This window comes from Pundamilia nyererei, unplaced genomic scaffold (assembly GCF_000239375.1).
Source record: "Pundamilia nyererei isolate P.nyererei 1_Seehausen unplaced genomic scaffold, PunNye1.0 scaffold00115, whole genome shotgun sequence".
NCBI classification, from domain to species: Eukaryota; Metazoa; Chordata; class Actinopteri; order Cichliformes; family Cichlidae; genus Pundamilia; species Pundamilia nyererei.
Window position 1 is genome coordinate 1,631,665 of NW_005187516.1, and position 22,401 is coordinate 1,654,065.

General features: G+C 42.4%; 3 protein-coding genes across 5 annotated transcripts in view; 1 reads left to right on the top strand and 2 right to left on the bottom strand.

Annotated features, from left to right (window-relative positions):
* The first annotated feature begins 595 nt into the window (after positions 1-595).
* On the top strand, positions 596-5,778 carry LOC102195141 (uncharacterized). The gene is made up of 6 exons (XM_005741983.1): positions 596-1,596; positions 1,702-1,907; positions 2,144-2,314; positions 2,753-2,905; positions 3,584-3,650; positions 3,769-5,778. Exons 1-6 carry the CDS (start codon positions 900-902, stop codon positions 5,322-5,324), a joined length of 2,850 nt encoding a protein of 949 aa, XP_005742040.1. The 5' UTR covers positions 596-899; the 3' UTR covers positions 5,325-5,778.
* Positions 5,779-9,793: 4,015 nt separating this feature from the next.
* Positions 9,794-17,214, bottom strand: LOC102195420 (annexin A13-like). The gene is made up of 11 exons (XM_005741984.2): positions 17,039-17,214; positions 16,310-16,385; positions 14,328-14,422; positions 14,049-14,219; positions 13,822-13,855; positions 13,525-13,604; positions 13,039-13,107; positions 11,504-11,605; positions 11,303-11,378; positions 11,110-11,222; positions 9,794-10,990 (listed from the first exon to the last, which is right to left on the bottom strand). The coding sequence occupies exons 1-11, from the start codon at positions 17,051-17,053 to the stop codon at positions 10,871-10,873; spliced, it is 951 nt and encodes a 316-aa protein (XP_005742041.1). The 5' UTR covers positions 17,054-17,214; the 3' UTR covers positions 9,794-10,870.
* A 1,679-nt stretch (positions 17,215-18,893) lies between these two features.
* Positions 18,894-22,401, bottom strand: part of LOC102195714 (probable G-protein coupled receptor 158) — a 79,520-nt gene continuing 76,012 nt past the window's right edge. For all 3 annotated transcript variants that reach the window (XM_005741987.1, XM_005741986.1, XM_005741985.1), the window contains one exon: positions 18,894-21,659. In XM_005741987.1, the coding sequence (XP_005742044.1) occupies positions 20,700-21,659 (960 nt within the window). In that variant the 3' untranslated portion in view covers positions 18,894-20,699. The remainder of the gene's footprint in view (positions 21,660-22,401) is intronic.

The following is a 22,401-nucleotide window of genomic DNA, read 5'->3' on the forward strand; positions in this document are numbered from 1 at the left end:
TCGTGGCTGTTTGTAAGCTCTTCTTCTGGTTGATTTACAAGAAAGTAATGTGTAGCTACACACAGGCTTCCTTGGTGTATGATGAGAGGGCGAATGCCATTTTGCTGTGAAAATAAGAAAAGAGGGGAGCATTTAAGTGCTTCTAATGTGGGTTAAAGCTTTAATCAAAGCCATGTGGGGTCAGAGAAGGGAAATGAGAGTGGCAATAAAATGTAATAGAGTTTACATTTTACAGGAGAAGCCGTTTTGACTCCAGCTTTGTAATATACCAGAGTTGTGTTTAGAAGTCAGCACTCTACCCAGAACCAAAGAGGAGATCAAAGCTTTGATGTCATTTAAAGTTTTTCATTCTGACGGGGCTTGTTAAAAAGCCACAGGGTTAATCCTGTCATCCAAATCAATCGTAAAGGGCAAAGAAAGAAAGAGTTACATGTGAAAGATTCTGTAAACAGTCCGTGAAATTCCTTTTAGAGGCTCCACGTCACTGCTGTATGTGTGTAAAAGTGCTTATGACTGACCATCCCAAGTGTGAGAATAAAAATAACCTAAGGATAGTCCAAATATGCGGTGCTTGAGTAGGAATGGAGTGACTCGGCAGAGTGGTATGTCCGGGAAAGCTACGGGTTAATTTAAGACTAGGAGCAAAACCTGGTGCCAATTAGAAGCATTGAGCGCCACATGTGGACTAGACCGAACTATCCACAGAAGGGGCAAAGGGGTCTGAATTCGTGCGCAATGGAGGCTAGTTGCACGAGTGCGCAGTTGCTCACGGTTCTTACTGGCAATTGCTGATCCTGCGGTTACTGATATGATGGATATTTTCTTAAAGAGATGATCAAACAGTATCCACAAGTCTGAAGGACGCTCTGATGCTCTGAGAGGCCCTCATTAAAACGTGGATGTTTTACATTTTTACCTTTAAGGATTGCAACATGGCAGGAATCTCTCTCATAGTTTCACTTTTTGTCACAACTCTGTTCTTCATGGGGAGTGTATCGGACACATGCCGAGGACCGCACTGCTTTCCTGGTCACGACTGGAGCAGACCGTGCGTAGGAGCGCAGTGCCAAGGGCGCACGGACACATCCGCGTCCCGACGGCAGTTTGACCACTCTGCACAATCCAGGCAAGGACAAACTTATCCGACTTACCAACACGACGCTCGTTTCCGTCAGCACAAAGCACAGAGCGCGCCCTTAGCACCGTACACCGTCATCCAGCCTCAGCACGGAGGCTTTACGCAGGCGGCAGGTACGGATGGCACCAGGAGGACGAACCCGAGGACCATCACGGCGGAGGTGTTCCACCCTGGCTGCGCCGGGGGCACCTGTCCGACGACTGTCTCTCATCGCCCCACGAGTGATGATAGCGCAACGCGGGAGTGCAAAGGCATTGGATGTAAACTGCCCTCCCGGATGCGCCAGAGGAACGGTAAGCTTTGCGTTGGAGACGGCTGCAGCACGCAAGGAGACGACGGGAGAGGAAGCTCGTCACCTGTTCATGTGACGGACAGAGCGGCACAATTTCTGGACGAGCTCCCAGACCTTGGGTCGCAACGTGGAGCATGGATTCAGCTGACATGTGACATGAAACCAGGTGGGTATCAGTTTGCAAGCGATTGGTCAGAAAATTCAAAGAGAAATAAACTAAAAATGATAATCACTTCAGTTGCTATGTAACAGGTTTCTTTGTTTACTACAGGGAACAATGACGTTCCCTCAGAGGATGCTCTAGTCCTGCAGTTGCAGCTGTCTAAGAGTCAGGAAAGGTTCGTCGAGGCCCTCAAAGGCCAACAAAACGAGGTCAAGGAGCTACAGAGGCTGCTCAGTGAGCAGCAAGGAACGCTGGTCAACCAGCAGAGAGAAATACTTGACCAGCAGAGGAGGATGTATGAGCAGATGGAGCAAGTAAGGCTGCTGTGACTGATAATGAGGGAGATATCAGTAGTCCCATAGTCTTGGGGCAGTATTTAAGTTTGGTTTTTTGCATAGAAAGCACCTAATCCACTGAAATTATATTCTTTTTCTCAACTCCCTGAAACAGATCAGTTTCATTATGAATCAGATAAGGACAATATTTCCTAGCAAAGTGAAGAAATAAGACAATTTCAAAGTGTTATACAAGTAGTGCTCTCTTCCTCCAGGTAAAGGCTCAGTACAACATACTGATGGACAGCATCAAACAAACATCTTTCCAGAACCTCCAGGGGGAGCTGGACAGTCGCATGGAAACCTTAAGTGGGCAGGTTAGAGCTCACCAAGCACAGCAGGCTCTCTCTTTGCACAAAGTGGACATGGAGGCCACTGTGATGGAGGTGAGCCTTAAGCTAAATTATAAACGTGTTTACAGTAGTGATGAGATGTAAGAGATCTAACTGTCATATAAAGCATAAATTGCACTATAGGAGAATCTTAAATAAGCAAATCTGAGTGTACTTCTATTCATACCTGACAATTTTGGGCTTGTTAAGCTGCTGCAGCCTGCATAGACTTGTGGCTGCCTTTGCAAGCCACTTTGCAACCCATATCAATCTCACCTTCCTGTTTTTATGCTTAAAATATCCCTTGTTATCACTGAATATAAAAAAATTAAATTAAATATTAAAAAAATTTTTTTGTCAATTTTTAACTTTAGCATCAACATATTTCTTTAACTGGAGTGCATTATGTGAACATTATGTCAAGCATTCTAATATCAAAATATTATATTTGACTACCATGGTTCTAAGTATCATTGTGTTTAATGCCATTAGGTGGGTCGGCCCCTTTTGACCTGTGCCAGTTGTGGGCCTGATGAGTACTGTGGCTACAGCAGTGGCCGTCCTCGCTGTGAGAAGTGCACCGTCTGTCCTGCTGGATTCTTCCTGGTCGCCCAGTGTTCAGTACACGCAGACAGGATCTGCCAGGTTAGCATGTGTTAGCATGTCTTTTAACCACATACAGGAAAGCGGTGACAAATCAGCTTGACAAAAATGTAACATAAGATCAGATCAGTTAGGCCACCAAGTGAAGCTTAGTCTGGAATCCCTGTGCAACAGCTGCTGAAAGTTTATCTAAATCAGACAAAATCAACTGATGGCTATGCTGATGTGTTTTTGTGCATCCACATTGGCAAATTTCATACAGAGTGGGCTAGTTAAGCTGCTTTAGCTTGGCTAAAGTTGCTGCTGCCACTAAAAGCCACTTTGCAAACCATATCAACCCCAGGTCCTTTTTATACTTAAAATGTCCTATCTTATCATACCATATCTGTTGTCACTTGTATCTGAATATAAACGATGGCAGCTGGAAATGGCAGTCTTCTTTTGACTGAAGTTTAGTTTATTCATTTAGAACTTTATGCACTTGCGGAAAAAAGTGTTTTATTGTAGGGTTTATGAGCCTTACAATAAAAGGTTTATCACAAGGTTTGTCAAAGCAAAGGAAAACATTTTTAACCAGTGGACCATATTAGAAGCAGTAGGCCATTTGGTTCAGTACTTTTTCAGTGCTTGCCTGGAGTTGTTGCAGTATCTGCATGCTACTTTGCAACCCATCTCTTGATCCTACCTTCCAAACTGAAAGTTTCCATTTGTTTGTTACAGGACAGAGATGAATGTCTTGAAATAGCTCATCTGTGCGGAAGTCAACAGAAGTGTCTCAACACTCCAGGTGCTTTGAATTGCTTTAAAAATTTGAATATTTTTGTTATGTCAGTGCTTCTTGATTTGCTAGACATATCCATGTCTGAGAAGAATTGTTTGTTCTTTTCTTAATTTGTGCTTACCAGGTGGATTCAGATGCCAGGACATGAGAGAGGGAGAAGCACACTCAGGAATGTGTGGCCGCGGCTACTTCTTCAACTCAGAGATGGATGAGTGTCAAGCCTGCAATGAGTGTGATGGAGACACGGTGGTCTCTCCTTGCACTTTTACCACAGACACTGTCTGCTCTGGCCATACTGCCGGCCACAGTGCCCTCTCTCAGTCCTGGTCTGGAGATGTGACTCTGCAGGGGGAAAAAGGACACATGCTGGCTCAAGCCTTCCTCGGTGTGCAGCTTCACATACAGGGAAGAGGCGATGATGTGGTGTCCACTGAGAGTGGGCAGCTGGTTCTGAGACAGCATGGTCTCATATGGCTGGATGAGAATCTCTCAGTGACCCATGGTTGCCGCAGCTTCATCCAAGTGTGTCTGCGCATGAACAACACAGCCGGCTCTGAAGGTCGTGACCTCAGTGGGGTTCGCGTGGAGCAGCAGGAGGGTAGATCGCTCCAAGGTGTTAGCATCAGTGGGGTAGCACAGGTCGCCCCAGGTCACATCATATCCCTCTTCCTCCGGAGTGCCACCCACCACTGTAACCAAAGCACTGAAGGTCTGCAGCTGTTCGACCCCTCCGTTGCCCCACTCAGCCTCCTCTGGCTCTCTCATGACACCGGTGCGGTTGCCATGACAGCACAGGCAATGGTCTCTGCACATTACCACACAAACTATCGCCCAGTCTTCCGTACCACCTCCACCTCTGACCCTTATGTAGTAGGACTTACTCACGATGGTCGTGGGATCCGGTTTGCAGAGAGTGGCACTGTGCGCTTTGTATTCCAACAGGCATTGTACTCGATGGGCCAGGCATGCGTGAGTGAGGGCTTCCAAATTTTGGCATACCTCAACCATAATGGAACCAGCATGGAGCTGCTCCGTGCCTTTAAACCAGGTGTCCATTACCGAGACACATCAATAGCACTGTCTGGAGCAGCCCAAGTTGGCCCGGGAGACACACTGGGTTTTGAGATTCTCTCTCCTGCGCAGTGCAACGTTCGCTTCTTTGGTGACGAAACGGGTATCAGTATTCTCAGTTTGGTTTGGGTTCCCGCTGCCATTTCTTCATCTCTTTCTGCCTCTGTGGCTAACACCGGCCTTCTCTCTGGAGCAGTTCGTAACAAGCCATTGTTCTTCCACCAGACCAGTCCTCAAGTGACCCAAATGGAGTTGCTGGCGAAGGGATCCGCAGATCAGAAACGAGATTTTGTATTCAGAGAGAGCGGTACAGTCAGTGTTGCTCTGGATCTCAAACTCATTCACTCCTGCAGTTTGGTCAAGGTGACTCTGCTCAGACGAAGTGATTTAGAGGGTTCAGGAGAGGGATCGAGGCCTATCCCTGTTGCCCAGCAGGTATCTGGCCAGATGTCTGAGGGCAGCCAGTGGGCCAGTGTGAGTCTGCGAGCGTCCTTCCAGGTTCACAACGGCACTGTGGTTTTCTTTTTACTAGACTGTGTGCGTGGACGAGTAAACCAGATCAGCCATCAAACAGGAAGTGGGGTATCTGCACTCTGGGTGGCATCATAATGAAAGCCAGATACTATGACGTTTCTTCTTATGGTCAAAAATCAAAAGAACGATTTGACTTTTTGGAGACTTATTCACTTTCCAGAGAGTTACAAAGAAAGATTGAGACCACTTTCATCTGTTTTAACAGAGAAGCATTAACCAGTAGCTTGTTAGCTTAGCCTGACATTGTGAACTAGTGGAAATAGCTTCTAAGATTGTCCACAAGTTATCTGTGAGCACCTTTAAACCTAATACATTTGTTTAATGTAAAAAAATAACCAATTAAAAAAATCAACACTTTGTGATTCTTATGCAGTGTTGTGTAGCTAGACTCCCAGTCTTTGTGCTAAGCTAAGCTAACTGACTTTTACTTAACTCGCAGATGTCAGAGCAGTGCCAGTCTTTTTGTTCATTATTATTTTAGGTCAGAGTTAACCGTGCTTTCCAAACCTGAATTTATCCCTTGATTTTTGTTTGAGTTTAGAAGAAAATGTCTTTTAAAAAATATTAAATGTGGACTGTAGTGTATTTAAATGTAACATTATTCATTAGCTATATTTATATAATATAACTATTAATATGTGTCAATATTTTCTACATATGATAGCACAAAACAACTGTATTCACGTGATCATTTCTCATCCTCCAGTTCTTCTTTTTTTAGTTCCAGTTTTTCACATTTCACATTTGTCTGTTTTTTATTTATATAATTCAGTTTACTCTGTTGACGCCAAAGGAGTTTTAGATCCTGCCAGTGACTACAGCATTTTCTGCTGGCACTGATTCTCATTCAGGAGTTTTTCTCAAGAGCATGTGTTTCATGTTAGCCGCCATTTTCTAAATGTCTGAATATCTACTGCATGCTTTGTTTAATGACCACTTTGTGCATATTATGGACTTAAAGTCACTAAGCCTTGTTGAAACTAAATATTTTAAATAATGTAGTGGCTTTTAATCTTTACTGAACTGTAATGAAGTGTATATTTGATGTTTTCTTGTTAATCCAATAAAATCACCTTTGTTGTACTGGATTTTTCTTTATTGCAAACTTTGTTTGGCATGAAGTAAAGTCATTTAAAGTGAGAGAAAGTTTGAAAGAAGAACGTTTGGTTCCTTTAAATTAAAACTTTTTATTCTTAATAACAAAGCTTTTTTTTTAGCACACTTTGGGATTTACTTTTACAACATCACATGCTAATAGCAATAGCTAATGGTAGCTAATTTTAGCCAACAAAAAGTTACACAACACAAACACTGGGATATCGGATTGTTAACTAATTGTTATCTAATCAGCCACTCACATGGCACTAACTCATACATTTAGACCCCTAGACATCCTAGAGATCGCAGGAGTGGACCACCACCTCACAACATGGATACTGGACTACCTCACCGACCGACCACAGTATGTGAGAACTCAGGGCTGTGTCGGACAGGGTCGTCTGCAGTATGGGGCCCCACAGGGAACGGTTCTGGCTCCGTTCCTCTTCACTATCTACACTGCAGACTTCTCCCACAACTCCACCCAGTGCTTCTTGCAGAAGTTCTCCGACAACTCTGCAATAATTGGCCTCATCACTGATGGGGACGACAGGGAGCACTGACTGGTGGAGCTGGAGCTGGTGGTAGACGTCCGCAGGCACAAACATCCTCCACTCCAACCACTAAACATCCAATGTATTTACATTGATAACGGATAGCTACAGGTATCTGTAGCTGATTGTGTCTTATTTTAAGTGTGATGAGATATTTTGACTAGAAATTAGACAAATATACTTGGTAAAAGTTTGAGATTTGCAGTGTGAGTGACAGGAGAAAGATGGCTAAGCTGTCATCCCTGTTGGACAACATCTCCCACTTCATGCAGGAGACTCTGACAGCACTGAGCAGCTCCTTCAGTGGCAGGCCGCGGCACCCACGATGTGGGACGGAGAGATTTCGCAGGTCTTTCCTTCCAAGTGCTGTCAGACTCTACAACATGGTCACTGCAAATGACCACACATGTGCAGACAGACACACACACACATCCCATACACAATTGTAACTGTCTCCCTGATGTGCAATACTACCAAGTGCAATTTTTCCTACTATAACAAAGCATTTTATTCTATTTTGTATAGTGCTTTATTCTATTGTATATAGTATTTTATTCTGGTTGTATAGTATGTTATTCTATTTGATTTTACCCTGTTCTATTGTGTTTTTCTTAACGTTTACTGCTCTTAAACTTTCTGCTGCGACCAAAAAATTTCCCACATGTGGGACTAATAAGGGCTTATCTTATCTTATCTTATCTTATCTTATCTTATCTTATCTTATCCTCAGGGTGTCCTGCATCAGAGTAAGAATGGTTGGTGGTAAGGGGTAACCCCTAACCCTACCCTCCCCCCCTCCCCTAACAAAACATGTCTAGGGTTTACAGAAATAGTTTCAATACAGAGAAAATATCAAGGAAGTTGTAAATCACTGGTGGATATATATCGAACCTTGAAGGAGGTGAGCTAAAGCAGCAAAGGGCCACGCTGGATGACAGTCCTATCAGGTCAAAACAGGAAACTGAGGCTACAAAGAAATTCGAGGCACTTCTGCAGGCAAGAAACGGTCCAACCTTTGAACAAAGTGTAACTAATAAACTATCTTGTGAGTGCATATATGGCTCTTTATATTCTTGCATGCACTAGTCTTATCAAGAGCTTTACATGCTTCAGTCTGAGATGTGGAGACTGAATGCAAAACATGTTTGCTCTGAGTGGAAGTTGCCAGGTGTTTTCTATTACACATCTAAGAACAGAGGATCTTTATCATGAATTTAAACAGCTGAAATTATATTAGCCGGGTAGTTAACCTCCTAATGGATTTCCTATTCACTTCCACCAATGACCCTCAGTCCCAGAGTGCTGCACTTCTTTGGCACAACATCAAAAAAGTGCATAACGATCCTGGGCATATGCTCTATAAAATCCGATAGACCGCTTGATGTTATTATTTCGCTCTTTGAAGTCATGACCCTCAGGTTATGTGTGCTATAGATTATTCATTAAATCAAGACTCACAGGGGATCGGTGTTTTCTTCACCAGAAACGAATAAACCTGAAAAATGAAAAGTTTGTGCACAGCTTCTCTCAAAATCCTAGCTGGGAGGCCAAAGAGAAGACGCAGGCAGACATAGGCTAACATAACAGAAGGAGAGTATGTCTTGGGACAAATTGAAACCACCCGCAGGCCAATGGGTGACTGACTGGATGAGTTACGGTGGGCTGAAGAAGATAAAGGTCAGGGCACTGCAGTAGACACTGGAGCTGCGTCTAGCTTGGCTAAGAACATTAGCACTGTGGATAATAGATTACAGATGGATGATCGAGCAAGCAGGAGTGTGGCAGCTAGGTATGGATGTGTCATTGGGCAGTACATGATTTTGCACGGAGACTTTATTATATAACCATAATTTGTTTTGATATTATCAATTTTCCGGGCTTTCAGAATATGAAAGGACAGGAAATAAATGCCATAACACTAACTGACTACACATTTATTTAGAGACTGCACAAATATGAGCAGAGACAGAAGAGAGTGAGAAATTAAAGAGAAAATAAAAACTATAAAGGTTTAATTTTATGGCTAAACTATCAGAAACTTTTAATGTTTCAGTCTACATCCACCCACCATCACACTTCCCCAACCACAACAACCAGCACCAGTAATTTCCCAACAGTCCCTCATTGAAAAATGTTGCAATAGGATCGCTTTCCCTAAAAAAAATACAGTATTTCAAAATGTTTTGCACATCAAGCTTGTGTCTATACATGCTGCGTGGAAAACAAACCTTTGTACTTTTCTGTGGCGAGTACACAAACCTCAGGCAGACAGATAAATGGCCTGCCAGACGCCGAGCGTAGCACGAGGTGGAAGGAAAGTGGTCGACATATGGTGCGCAGACTGCAGACGAAGAGGTAGCAAAAATGTGCACAAAGCAGGTGCACTCTAAACTTTACCCTGATACTGAAACAAACTTCACATCAAGACAGGAAAAAGGAGAGCGATACAGAAAGAAAGAAAGTAAAGTTAGGGGAAGACAAGTGAATAATCGTCCCCTCGTTGTGTCCCTGCATCTGGAAGCACTTCTCACTTGTTTAGAACTTTTTATCCCCACAATCCACTCGCAGTTTCTGTGCTCGGAAGAAGTTCCCGCTGTTTAAAAGGTGTATGCTGTAAAATCCAACTTTTGTGTGATTTTTTACACACCACACACACATAAACTCTTAAATGATCTCCAAATCAGGATAAACGTTAAAGCCCAAATATGGAAAGTGGATCATTAAAGAACTATTTATTAGATTTGTTATACAAAGCACATTATAATCGGGGGCTAAACATTACCATTAATTTCACTATGATTTCCTCTGATGCCAGTTTCCTGAAAGGAGGCGAATACAAGTGATGCAACACTGCTCTCTGCAGGAAATGAAGAAAATGTCAAATATTTTTGGTGTTACAGTTAAAATTTATTATCACTTCATATTCTGTGTACGCATACCACGTTTAAACTTACATTGCAATAAAATAATGATTACTTACTCCATGTAATGAACTGTTTGCTAGTTAATTTGCTATATGACAACACAACAACAGTATATTCTGTCACTATTTAATCAGTCAGGTTAAATTATATACCTCAATACAGACACTGTGACTATCAAGGGGACTGCACTTCAGGGCTTACAAAACAACATCTCGTTCAATATTTTGACGATCAACTGTCCTTCTGTGTGGTGAGTTTAGTTTACTGAATGAAAACAGAAAGAAGTCCAATGTGTATAAATGTGAGACCAAGGCAACTTGTGAGCTGTGACTGAAAAGAAAAACTGTGAGAGGTTAAAAATCCCATTTAACATTTAGGGACGTGACTACAAAAAACTAGTACTGTATACTTTGAAACATTCAGGGCTTTGGCAATACTGTAACACATGATTAACAGTGCATTCAGATACAAGAGTTCAGATGTGAAGAATCGGCACTTAAGTGGAGGGTGTTGCAGCAGAAAGTAAATTGCATTGCTTTAATATTAAGAAAGGCATCTTTTAGTCAAATAAATAAAGTGACATATCACAGGAAGCCGTATGCTATACATAGCAGCAGCAGCAGCAGCTCCTTAAAGTTTGCAGCTTTCAAATATGCTTGAAATTAAGATGCTGCTTGATGATATTATGATATGGATAAAGACATGAGCTTCACCATGTTCCAGTGCACTTGTTGTATGTAAGTTCTATAATGCTGCTATAATTCAGTCAAATAAATATTCAATGCATCTTAACTATATTGGGCTATAACAGTAAGGAAATTCTACGGTTTTAATGATCTTTGCAACAAAGTGTGTATTTAGAGACTATAATATTGTAATGATTGAGTTGTTTTTGGTCCATGCTGTAAAGAGAACTGACAGAGTGAGAAAGAGAGGAAACGGGATGGATTTAGAGAGTGGATGAAAGACACTGGTAAAGAAGGGAAAGTGTGAGTGTGTTATGTTTCACTGTGGTTAACTAAGGAAGGAGCGGGAGGAAAGTGTTTTAGTGCAGGATCTCAATGAGGAGGCGCTTGAAGTCTCCACCGCACTCAGAATCCAGTGCATCTTTCAGGGTTACGTCGTACTTCTCCAGGTACATGTCCTTCACCGTGTCCAGGTCAATCTGTGGGTTGGCGAAATAAAGAGGATGTCACACACTTTTAGACTCTCAGACCTTATCGAGGGTATACTTACACTTGCACACTAGGCCATACACTCACACACAGAGAGACACACACTTGCCTCAGAGCGGCCTACGATGATACGAATCAGTGTGTCCTCATCGGTGCCCAGTCCCTTCATGGCAGCGTTAAGACGCCGAGCAAAATACAGCTGTGGGTTCTTAGCGCACCTTACTAAAAATAACACACAAACACAGAGTTACTGAAAATCAAAGATATTTCACTGACTTCTGAATGCTTGTGGTCTTACGTACCGAGAGTAATGTAGCAGTCCTTAAGTGTCCCCGTGGCCTCCGAGTCAATGGTGTCCAAAATGTCTGTTCCTGAAAGCTGCAAGACAGCTGGTTAACATGAGACCTGATAACAGCAGTAAGGAGTGAGTGAAATGACAAACGAATGAATAAATGAGTTAGAACAAAAAAAGAAAACGTGCAACGATTGAATGTAGTACATACCGCCTCATAGGCTTTGAACATGGCCTGAAGCTGCAGGTAGTTCCTGTGTGTCAGGATGTAGGTGAAGGTGGACTCGTCTGTGCCAAACCTGCCTTCTCCTGCCTGATGAGAACAAAGAGAAGAAAAAATACAACATTTCAAAGAATATGGATCATCCCTCAGTGTTTTTAAGCAACATAAATTGATCTATTTTCTTCTGCTTATCCAATTCTGGATGTAGGGTATCCCGGCTGTCACAGGGCGAGAGGCGTGGTGCACCCTGGACAGGTCGCCAGTCTGTCGCAGGGCTAACACATAGAGACAGACAACAATTCACATTCACACTTATGGGTAATTTAGAATCACCAGTTAACCTAACCCCACTAACTGCATGTCTTTGGTTCATGTGAGGAAGCACTGGATTCAAACACAGGGCTGTCTTGCTGTGAGGAAACAGTGCTAGCCACCATGCTAGCATCAACATAAATCCTTGACACTTTCAGTCATCAGTTACGTAAAAAATGATGAGAACATGTGTTAATTTGCTCAGATGGGGGACAAGAGTAAGTTGACAGTGTGTATATTAGAATGACTATAAAAGCTATTTATGTTATTAGACTCTGTAGAGCCACGTTAGTAGCTCTGTGTAACCCAGTATCACGGCAACGCTTGCGTGTAATAAACGCGCCGGTCCACCGTGCGTATGTACGAGGAGAAGGAGAAATTTTATTTCAAGCCAACAAGAAAACAATCGAGGAAAAGTGTTTAAAGAGACATTATTAACACATTTACATGTAAATATATATTAGCCATATAGCTTCATCATTTCTGGTATAGAAGGAGGCTGGAATGTCTTCATACTTTCCTTTTATTACGACTTTTTGGCTTTAAATATATTACCTGCTCGTACTGCAACTTAAGCGTGTAACTTAACTTATGCTTGTCCATTCCGCGCTTTGGAGAGGCAAAGCAAGACATGCACTGTATTCCTATTGGGCAGATAATTCTAAATATCAATACTATCTAAACCAACGCTGGTATTGGTATTGGATCAATACTAGAGCGATAGGATTGACATTTGTTTCCATAGCCTATAAAACATTTAACCGCATTTCCAAGCCTCAAATCATAAAGGGAGGGTGAAAAAGGTCAAGTCTTGATAATGTGACTAACCACTGGTTTTATACTGTCTGTGGCTAAATCCTGCAGCCTAATGCATTAGCATTGTATATTTACTAAGGACATTAAGTTTCCTATTTAATAAGTTATTTAGTCACATTTTTGAGGCATTCCTCTAGAATCTTTACTAAAAAAAAAAGCTTCCGTCTGGGGTGGTGGACTGCTCAACCGACAGCTGTAGTCAGCGTCTATTCTTTAAAACACTGCATAAACTTTAACTGAATAATATGTGGGATTCTGTGATGTACATGTGATTCCAGGATTACATGCTTATGCATCTAAATCAGGCATCCGCTTACCGACATCAAACTACATCGGTGTGATTAAAAGGGCAACCTGTGTTATGGGCTTTGAAATGAAAAAAATTCAACACGCACCTCAAACAGAGATGCAGCATCTTGTTCAGCTAAATCCTCGTCCACCTCGTAGCCCTCGTCTCTGCTTGCCTGTAGACAAAGAGATTGGAGGATAGGACAAGAAATTAGGAGGGGTTTAAAATGAAAGATGAGGGACAAGAACTTAATGAGATAACAATGATGTGCTCCAGATTAAGTGGATAAATTGAAAGCCACCGAGCTCTTTGGATTGGCATTGCTGTAGAACTTGAGTCACTTCATGTTTGTCATTTTTTCTGGGGGAAAAGGAAAAGAGAGGGGAAGCAGGAGAGGGTGGGGGCCCTGAAAAAGCTGGAGAGGGAAGCATGCCTAACAATCTAGTGAATGTCTCAGTGGGTGAGTCACAGCATAGAGAACAATTCTTCGAGCTATAACCAAGGACAAAAGCTTCCATTTGTCTGTGAAGCTCAGAGATTCAAGAAACAGTGCAAAAGACAATGCATTTCCTGGTTGGAACCTTTTTTGTACCTGCAGCAGTGAAATTAGGAGGTTCCTCACATCTCCACTGGTATCATCCTCGATATCTGCCTCCAGGTCACGCTCGTTCACTGTAAGGGAAGTGTGCAATGTGAACTTCTATGTCAACAACAGATTTTGTAATGTGATCTAAATGTGGATAAAGTCAGACAGCAGAAAACGTGGAAAACTCAAGTCACTACACCCAGATGAAATTATAACATTGGTATTCCGTGCGTTAGTTAACCAGCCACACTTTCCAGTATGAAAGGAAAGGAACACCCTGAGATGACTCAGAGGAAACGTTACCCTGGGCATATGCCTCCCTGTAGCTCAAGATGTCCTGTTGGGTGAAAAAAGACAGCATTAAGATGATGTTTCTGTTTTTCTCACATCTTACAGCATCTGTTTTATCTTCCCCGTGTCACGCAGCACTGTTGCCTTTACTGTGTCACCATTGTGATTTAACTGTCAGCTCTAATAAAAACACACTGCGCCAGAACACCGTTTATCCACAGCACCGTCGATCCACAGACCTGATTCGTCGCCGTGCACAAGATCTCGACGAGCACGGCTTCATCCGTGCCCGCCCCCTTCATGGCCTTCCTCAGCTCCTTGGCGAAGTAAAGGTGAGGAGGGTCACACATAGCCATGACGGCTTTCTCAAAACTACCTGTTAGTTCCTTCTTCAGGACCTCCTCTAACTCCTGAGGAAATACATAGGTCACATGATTTGCAGTTATTCTGTGTGTGTGTGTGTGTGCGTGTGTGTGTGTGCGTGTGTGTGTAACATCCAGAAAGAGACAGGTGCGTACATCATCATATTTTTCAAAGTAGGCCTGTTTGATCTCCACACGCTGAGCTGCAGAGCGATTGGCCAGAATCTGGATAATGGCCTCTTCATCTGTGCCTGGAGAAAATACAGCAGAACAGACCTGAAGGATTGATTCAAATGACTTTATTATCACAGCAACGTTAGACTATTACTGGGCTGATAACATCACACTGACTGAAGTCACCAGGACAGACCTTTTTGTTTCTGTTAAAGGACTTTCAGATGAATATCCTTCTCTTAAACATTGGGATAAAGAGCAGTGATAAAAGTGCAGATATACACACACAGCAAAGACGCTGTTCTAAGCACTTGCATCAACTCCTGGGGTGGCTGTAGCTCAGGAGGTCAAGCAGGTCATCTACTGATTAGTGGTTCGATCCCTGGCTCAGTCGGCATGCCAAGTATCCTTGGACAAGATACTAACCCCAAGTTGCTCTCTGATGCATCCATTGGAGTATGAATGTTAGTTAGGAAGCCATAAAAAGCTTAGAAGAAAGGGAATGTGGCATGTTGTATAGAGTGCTTTGTGTACTTTGGGAGAGTAGAAAAGTGCTAAATAAGATTCAGACCATTTAACTCCCAACCAGGAAGTCTGGTTTGCTGCGAGACAACAGTGCTAAGCATCGCGTCACTGTGCTGGCTGCTGACACTATAGAGGACGTAACATGTTGATTAGTACTGAACTCTCCAAGTAGATATTTTATTATCCCTAAATCCGCTTCTGCCACACTTATTAAAATCTGTATTTTCTAGAGAGGGTTTGCTTATTTCAGTTTTAATTAGTTTATCTAGTGTTTTACACATTTGCCTCACACGTAAAGGTTTCCCTGTTTAATCCCAGCAAGAGGCATCTGCTGTTAATATCCAACATGCAGAGCGACCTGCTGGGATGAGCACTTGTGAGTAACGGAGCCGCTGAAAACAGCTTTCAGTTTCTTTATTTTCTGTCATATAAATCCTAGTGTTAATGTCATAACAAGTATGGCCAATGTTTCCAATAATGACATGAGAAAATGTCTGCTTTACAAGAGCAAGCCAATCATTAGAGTTGGATAAGGAGGGTGGTCATAAAGGATGAGGCTGCACCAATGCCCAATACGAACAGTAATCAATAAAAATTGAATTGTGAATCATCTGAAGCTACTCTACTAGAGTCCTAGAAAAAAGAATTAAAAAAAAATAGGGATCTGGAAATGACCAAAAGAGGTCGAGTTAAAAAAAGACAACAGTTTGAAGATGTACTCAATCAATGTACCTGAGATATGGATTCTGATATAATTTACCTCAAATACCACATAATCCCTGTAAATGCTGTTTCATGACAGAACCAAACATACACATCAACAGGGGAGGTTATTAGCTGTGCAAATACTCTGATGCATTGTGTAACGTCACTTTGTTCACAACAACAGTTGTAAGCTGTGGGGAACACTGCAGGCTTGGTGAGAAGAACAACAACTCCAGTGAGCAGGTAGCAGATAATGCCAGTGAGGATTTAGTAACACAACCGACTGAAGCTTATGTCCACGCTGTGTGAGAGGCAGGCTTTGAAACCTACACCCACCTATCTTGTGAAAGTACCACTGCATAAAGATCGTTGCAGACTATGACATTTGCCTCTCTGTACCAACACCAGTTCTCAGTGGAGTACGCCTCGTACTGTAGTTACATCAAACTTAGCAAGTGTTGAAATTAACTCTCTGCAACACATAAAATGTAATATTGATTTTTCTGAGTGTTTCTCTGTTATTAGTCTGAAAACTTTTAGGCATAAAAAAAACAAATCCCCACTTTTTACAAATGCTTTAATATCAGTTAAATTAGAGGCTCTATTACGACCTTACTAAACTGCAATTATCATAATCATGATCAAACACACAAAGAGAGTCTTCACATGACTACAGCATAACCTAATATACTTCCTGAGAGAGGAGTTAAAAGAATAAACTTGTATGTACTTACCTAAACCTTTACAGGCTTTTCGAATAGCTTTTATATCTGCTGTAACATCAAAGTCCTCACATGGGACTATAGTGGGCTGGAGAACAAACAATCGCAGAAAATATTGAATATTCTTAGTAATAAATTCAAACAGTTCATTCAAAGCAGCCACAACAGGTAAAGCAAATCAATCAATCAATCAATAAGAGTGACTCATAATGTTACATTAGAAAAGTGCCGGCATTTAACTACAACTGTAACCTTGTCCACGCAGATGAAAGGGTGGGGTCATTGAAAGGAGTTAATATGGTGTTACATTCAGGCTCCTGCGGAGAAAAGGGTGCTGCCTGTGTGTGATCGCTGAGTCATGGGGCAGCAGCAGCCTCCTCTCCTCGCCCACCCTTGGTCTAATACAATGCGGCCTTATTGATCTGATCTTACAGAAATGCCTTTTTCCCTGGGCCTGGCATGGCACACTCCCTTGCTCAAGTTAACTGCGCCAGCTCTGTCTGTCTTTACACACCGCAGGCCACACAAACACAACAAAACTGAAGAAAATAATAAAAGTGACGCTCTCGCGGAGGCTGTCTGCCGTACTCAGTGAGGCTGTAGCTCAGCGTCTCTGCTGTCAGAGTTTGGATCTTCAATATTCATCCTAACACCAAACTTTTAGGCACTTTTATAATACATTTAAATAACTGCGTTTCAACTCAGCTGAGCTTTTGTCATTAGTTATAGATGACCTCTTACCTGCACGTTGCCCATGTCCTCCACACGCACGTCTTCTGGCTATGATCGAGCTGAAGCTGGATGTGGAGCGTCCTGATGTTGTGCTGCTGTGGAGCTGATGTATCGCGTGTCAAAGAGGACTTGCTGTTCCTGCAGGGACTCAGCCCTGTCCGGTGCTGCAGCGATGACGTCACCTCGGCTCATTGCATTAGCAGGATGAAACAGGGTGCTGCTGCTGGAGGTAACCTCCCGGTTAACCTTCAACTTACCGCAACGGTTCTTTTCCTTTAATTCTTATCATGTATTTAATCTATAACCTGTAACTCTTTCAGAGTCTAAAATTGCACTACAACACCACTGCATTTAACAGTACATCAAGATATTTTAAAAACTTACTAGCTTATAAAGTGTGATACAATATTAAATACTGTCCCGGTACCAAAGAGCATTAAAATGCTCACACCTCAATGGAAATACAGCTCTTATGATACCAAGTTTGTTCTTCTACTCAGGTAAATTTGTTAAATCTTAGATTTTTATGTTTTGTACTTTGATGCCACCTTGTGCGAGTTAATCCATAGAATATAACCCCAGTCCATTTAATAAGCGGACACTGGATTAAATTAAATTCTGTTCTATTTACATAGCACCAAATCACAACAATCGACTCGTGGAGCTTTATTTTGTGAGACCCTACAGTTTTAACATTCCTTAAACTGTTTTTTAAAGAAGAAGAAACTTCCTGCAGAACCAGGCTCAGGGAGGGGCAGCCATCTGCTGCGACCGGCTGAGAGTGATGGAAAGAAGAGAGGACATCGAAACTCTGTAGAAGAGAGTCAGAGATTAATAATAACTAATTATTAAATGTAGAGTGGTGTGTAAACTAGTGAGTAAAAAGAGGTGAGAGAAGGAGAAACATTTATGGGAAGCCACCAGCAGTCAAGGAATATTGCTGCATAACTAAGGGAGGATTCAGGGTCCCCTGATCCGGTCCTGATGATAAGCTTTGTCAAAAAGCAAAGTTTTAAGCCTGATCTTGAAAGTAGAGATAGTGTCTGTCTCCTGAATCCAAACTGGAAGCTGGTTCCACAGAAGAGGGGCCTGAAAGCTGAAGGCTCTGCCTCCCATTCTACTTTTAAATACTCTAGGAACAACAAGTAAACCTGCAGTTTAGAAAACTGCTCTATTGAGGTGGTCTAAGAGGTGTTTAAGATATTTATATTTTATGATTATTACAGACCTTTTATTTCAGGAGAAAGATTTAAAATTAGATTCTGGATTTAACAGCGAGCCAATGAAAAAAGCTAATATGTGAGAAACATGCGCTCTCTTTCTAGTCCCTGTCAGGACTCTCACTCCAGCATTTTGGATCAACTGAAGGCTTTTCAGGGAGCTTTCACAGGGAGCAGGGATTGTCACAGCATAACAGAAACTCACATAAATCAGAGAGAACAAGGAGAGCTCAGCGGTCTGTGGCCACTGCCTGCTAAGCCATTCTCTCTTTGTGTGTTAAACTTTGTGTCTTTTTTGGCAGTTTTATACATGATTGCTACATGCATTCTTATTTCAACTCTTATCAACAACTGATGGGGAAAATAAACATTATATCTCTCCACAGGGTGGCAGTGTTGAGTGGGATTAGGATAGGATTTACAGGAGGCTAAATTTAGAACTAAAAAGTGGCAAACACAAGGAGGTGTTTTGAAAAGAAAGGAATGCTGATTCTTTTTTAAATTTAAATTGAAAACACTACTTTTAACGAGTAAAGATGAGCAATTATGTGTGATATTGTTTGGTTTTTGTTTACATTTTGAATAGTAAAAAATCTTCAAACATTCAAATCAGAGTAAAAAACAATAGTCAGGGAGAGCCTGGATTTCATAGAAACATTTAATTCAGAGCTGATAACAGAATATTTACTGTATGTACATGCAACACAATATGGAATGTACAATATAAATAATCCCAGGTGGATGCTACGACAGCTTGCAACTTTGGAGCAACACTAGACAGTATAACGAGCATTAAATACACGTAGGTAACGTTCCGTTTCAAGCTCCCTCAAAACATCTGACAGAAATGTGAAAGTCGGAGTTGTGGGTCATGTTTGTTTATCAAGCTTCTTTTTTTAAAAATATTTTTATTTTATAGAGCCAGACCTCACACAGGGAATTCTTCCCTACGATGCTAGATAAATACAGATTTGAAACAAACCCCACATGCTTTCATAAGAAATGCAAAGGTGAATTCTGGTGCATCACGTTCCCTAAATTTTCACAGTCATGCACACACAACCCTCATGAAACTGAACTGACTATTTTGTGTGACCGTACTGCTTCTAGGTGCCAGTGGTGGGTGGCTGATTACAGGACAGAAAGGCTGGCTGTTGTTGTTGTTATTGTCATTTCTGGACACGATGCTGTGATGGTAAATGACTCATATTCTGTCAGTGAGAAAGTGGCAAAGAAAAAAAAAACGTTCTGGTCATGCATCGTTGTAGCTTTAGAAATAGAGAATGTGCAAAGATTTAAGGGAAGGTGCATTCAAGCAGATGGTAAATGGGCAACTAAGTGATGGGGTGGTGAGGGGAATGCATTATTCACATCATCCACTCTAGTCTTGGTCCTGGTTCTTGGAGGATCTCGTCACAGTTTCAGTGGATGTGTAGATACTACAGCCTCTGATCCAAGAGTCTTTTTTTATTGGTTTTTTAAAAGGGGGCGGGGCATCCTGGGAAAGAATACAACAGTAAACAAATATCAGCAGACAGGAGAGCCTGATGGATATTTTAGTACTCCTCAACTGTAACTGCGACCATTTGAAACACAGTGCACGTCACTTCGAAAGCATCATGTAAGGAGACGAATACCATAGGCACGACATCGAAGGCTCCACTGTCTTATTTGAGAACACGCTGACCCATAAACATTTAGCTACTGGATGCTCCACAGTATGCCACATGCGACGGCTTTTTTTTAGAAAAAAACATATACTGTATATGGAAAGCTTTTACTAAAACACACAGCTTGTCTCATTTGGCTGCGGTACAATCCTCTGTTATTCCCACGTTTCTCTAATCTAACAGATCATCTTGGCGACATGAATTATGCATTTGGCCTAAAGATAAGGCATCGCAGCTGTGTCTGGGGCTTTGGTCTTGCTTCTCAGATCTCATTTTCTGTTTATTTTTTCCTTAGGTCTTTTCTCCCTGCTGCTGATCTGATATAAGTAAGTCTCCACTGGCTCGGTGCGTAACGTAGAACATCGTCTGCATAACACGTGAGACCGACGGCGAGCCCAGGTTAAGAGTCGACGGTGCTTTGTGGTGAACGATTGTCTGCTCTGCTCGTAAATACAGGTTGTTTTTTTTTTCAAAATGGACTCAGTGTGAAAAAACATACAGAATATGTAACTTTGACAAATGTGCAAGCAAAAGTGTAAAAAAACAAACCAAAAAAATCATTTAAAGTGTTTTTAAGGTTGCATTACTGCATATAAGAACAAGATGGTTGCTGTGTAGCAATTAATTATGTCTGGATTGCATCAATAGGCAGCAGAGTAGATGTTCCTTTCCTTACAACATACTTCTCCATAAGGTGACCCACAGGAAACCCTTCTCATGAAATGCAATATCTGTCATCTGGATATGAAAAAAGTACGTTCATTCGTCCCCCGGCAGTCATCACGCCCTCTCCCCAGAGTCCTGAAAGTCCCAGGGGCAAACGTCAACCATTTTCGCCCCGGGTTTATAACTAGTGCTCAAAGAGCCGTCTTTCTTCTTCTCTGATGATTTTCTAGTCTGAGCCAAGCTGCCGTGCGTGAGCTCGGTCTCCCGGGAGAAAACCTCCGCCCTCCTGACCTCCATCACCTCTGGGTCTCTTGTTGAGCTCCTCCGCCGCTCAGAAACCGGCCCACCGCATTCCGAAGACTGGCTGACCCTTCTCCTCTCCGACGGAGGCTTGCTGGAGGAGCTCCGCCTTTCTCTACTCTTCTCCCTCCCTTTCTCCTTCTCAGCTTTGTGGTTGGATGAGCTGGAGCCTTTCCGTTTCTTCTTGTGTGAAGTGGGGCTGTTGCAAGTCTTCTCCTGCTTAGGTGAAGGTGGGCCGGTGTAGTCCCATGGGCAGATTTCGACCATCAGAGACGGGGGCTGTAAAAGGCTGCCTGTGGACTTGGAGTGGTCTGAGTGAAGCCCTTTGGGCTTCCCATCAGTAGGCGTGACACTCTTCTTACGCCTGATTCTGTCTGGAGAAATGGAATCCGAATCTCCTTTCAGCATGGGTTGCTCATCGAATTCCCAGGGACACACATCCGGCTTGAGAGGAAGAGGTGACCTGGGTGCCCGAGATTTCCGTGTTTCCCTTCCTTCCTCCTTTTCTCCTCCTTTATCTTTGGCGCGGCGTCTGTTGGAAGGAGACTGGCTCGTCTTCTGCCTCTGCTGGGACCGACCACCTTTGGTGACTCCAGAGCTGCTGCTGCTGCCTCTCCGGCCCGAGGTGGTTTCTCCAGGAGCGATGGAAACATGCTTCTGGGTTTTTGCTTCTGAGGGAGTCTGTGGTTCTTCCATTTCCCAGGAACAAACCTCGGACACATCGTAAAGGTTCCTCCCCGTCTCAGAGCAAATTGATGGCTGGCTCCCACTCACCTGTTGGATAAAGGAGTAAAAATCAAAATGAATGCCAAATCAGTTAATGCTACAAGGGGCTCGAGCAAACACTTTCTTAATGTAAGAATTTTGGGGTTAACTGGTCGATTGTCCCTACCAATGATCAGAGAAATCGCTTTATGTCTGTCTGGCTGTTCTGTACCATCATCATCTCATCTACTTTAAACCTGGTGGGTGTATTGCCTGGCCCTCCAGTGAGTGCAGGGCTGAGTTCAAGACTGTTTTGTTGAGTGATTCTCATATTTTGGTCAAAAGCTGCTCTCTGTTACCAGTGTTTCCTCTTGAGCGACTTCTGCCTGCTCCACTCTGTGTGGGTGGAGGTGCACACATACACATACATGTATGTTTGTTTGGATATCTGTCAGGACATTCATTCAGATTAATGCATTTTCAAACCTCCCACTGCAAACCTAATTTGAACTTCAACCATAAAAAACAAGTTTTAAACGAAGATAGGTGGACATTTATATTTGGTTCCTATATCACATGACTGCAGTACCTTATTTTTGTTGTTTGGGCATAAGTAAAAATGTAGACTGTATTTTTTTTTCAGTCCTGCTGTGAAGCCTCAAGGTGGGTGTTTTCAGTGTTGCCCACTGGTGTTTTACATTGTTTTACTGCCTTACTTTCAGTTAATGTATTTTGTTTTGCACTATGCATATTTTATATGCCATTAGGTCATTTATTGTGAGAATTCTCATGTAGGAACTATTGTACTGCA

Coding starts and splice junctions, on each gene's coding strand:
- LOC102195420 (XM_005741984.2), bottom strand. Junction 14,423..16,309: donor AAAAGCCTGTAAAGGTTTAG/GTAAGTACATAC, acceptor TATTTTCTCCAG/GCACAGATGAAGAGGCCATT. Junction 13,108..13,524: donor TCCTAATTTCACTGCTGCAG/GTACAAAAAAGG, acceptor CTTTGTCTACAG/GCAAGCAGAGACGAGGGCTA.
- LOC102195141 (XM_005741983.1), top strand. CDS start 900: ATGTTTTACATTTTTACCTTTAAGGATTGCAACATGGCAGGAATCTCT. Junction 1,597..1,701: donor GACATGTGACATGAAACCAG/GTGGGTATCAGT, acceptor TGTTTACTACAG/GGAACAATGACGTTCCCTCA. Junction 1,908..2,143: donor TGTATGAGCAGATGGAGCAA/GTAAGGCTGCTG, acceptor CTCTTCCTCCAG/GTAAAGGCTCAGTACAACAT.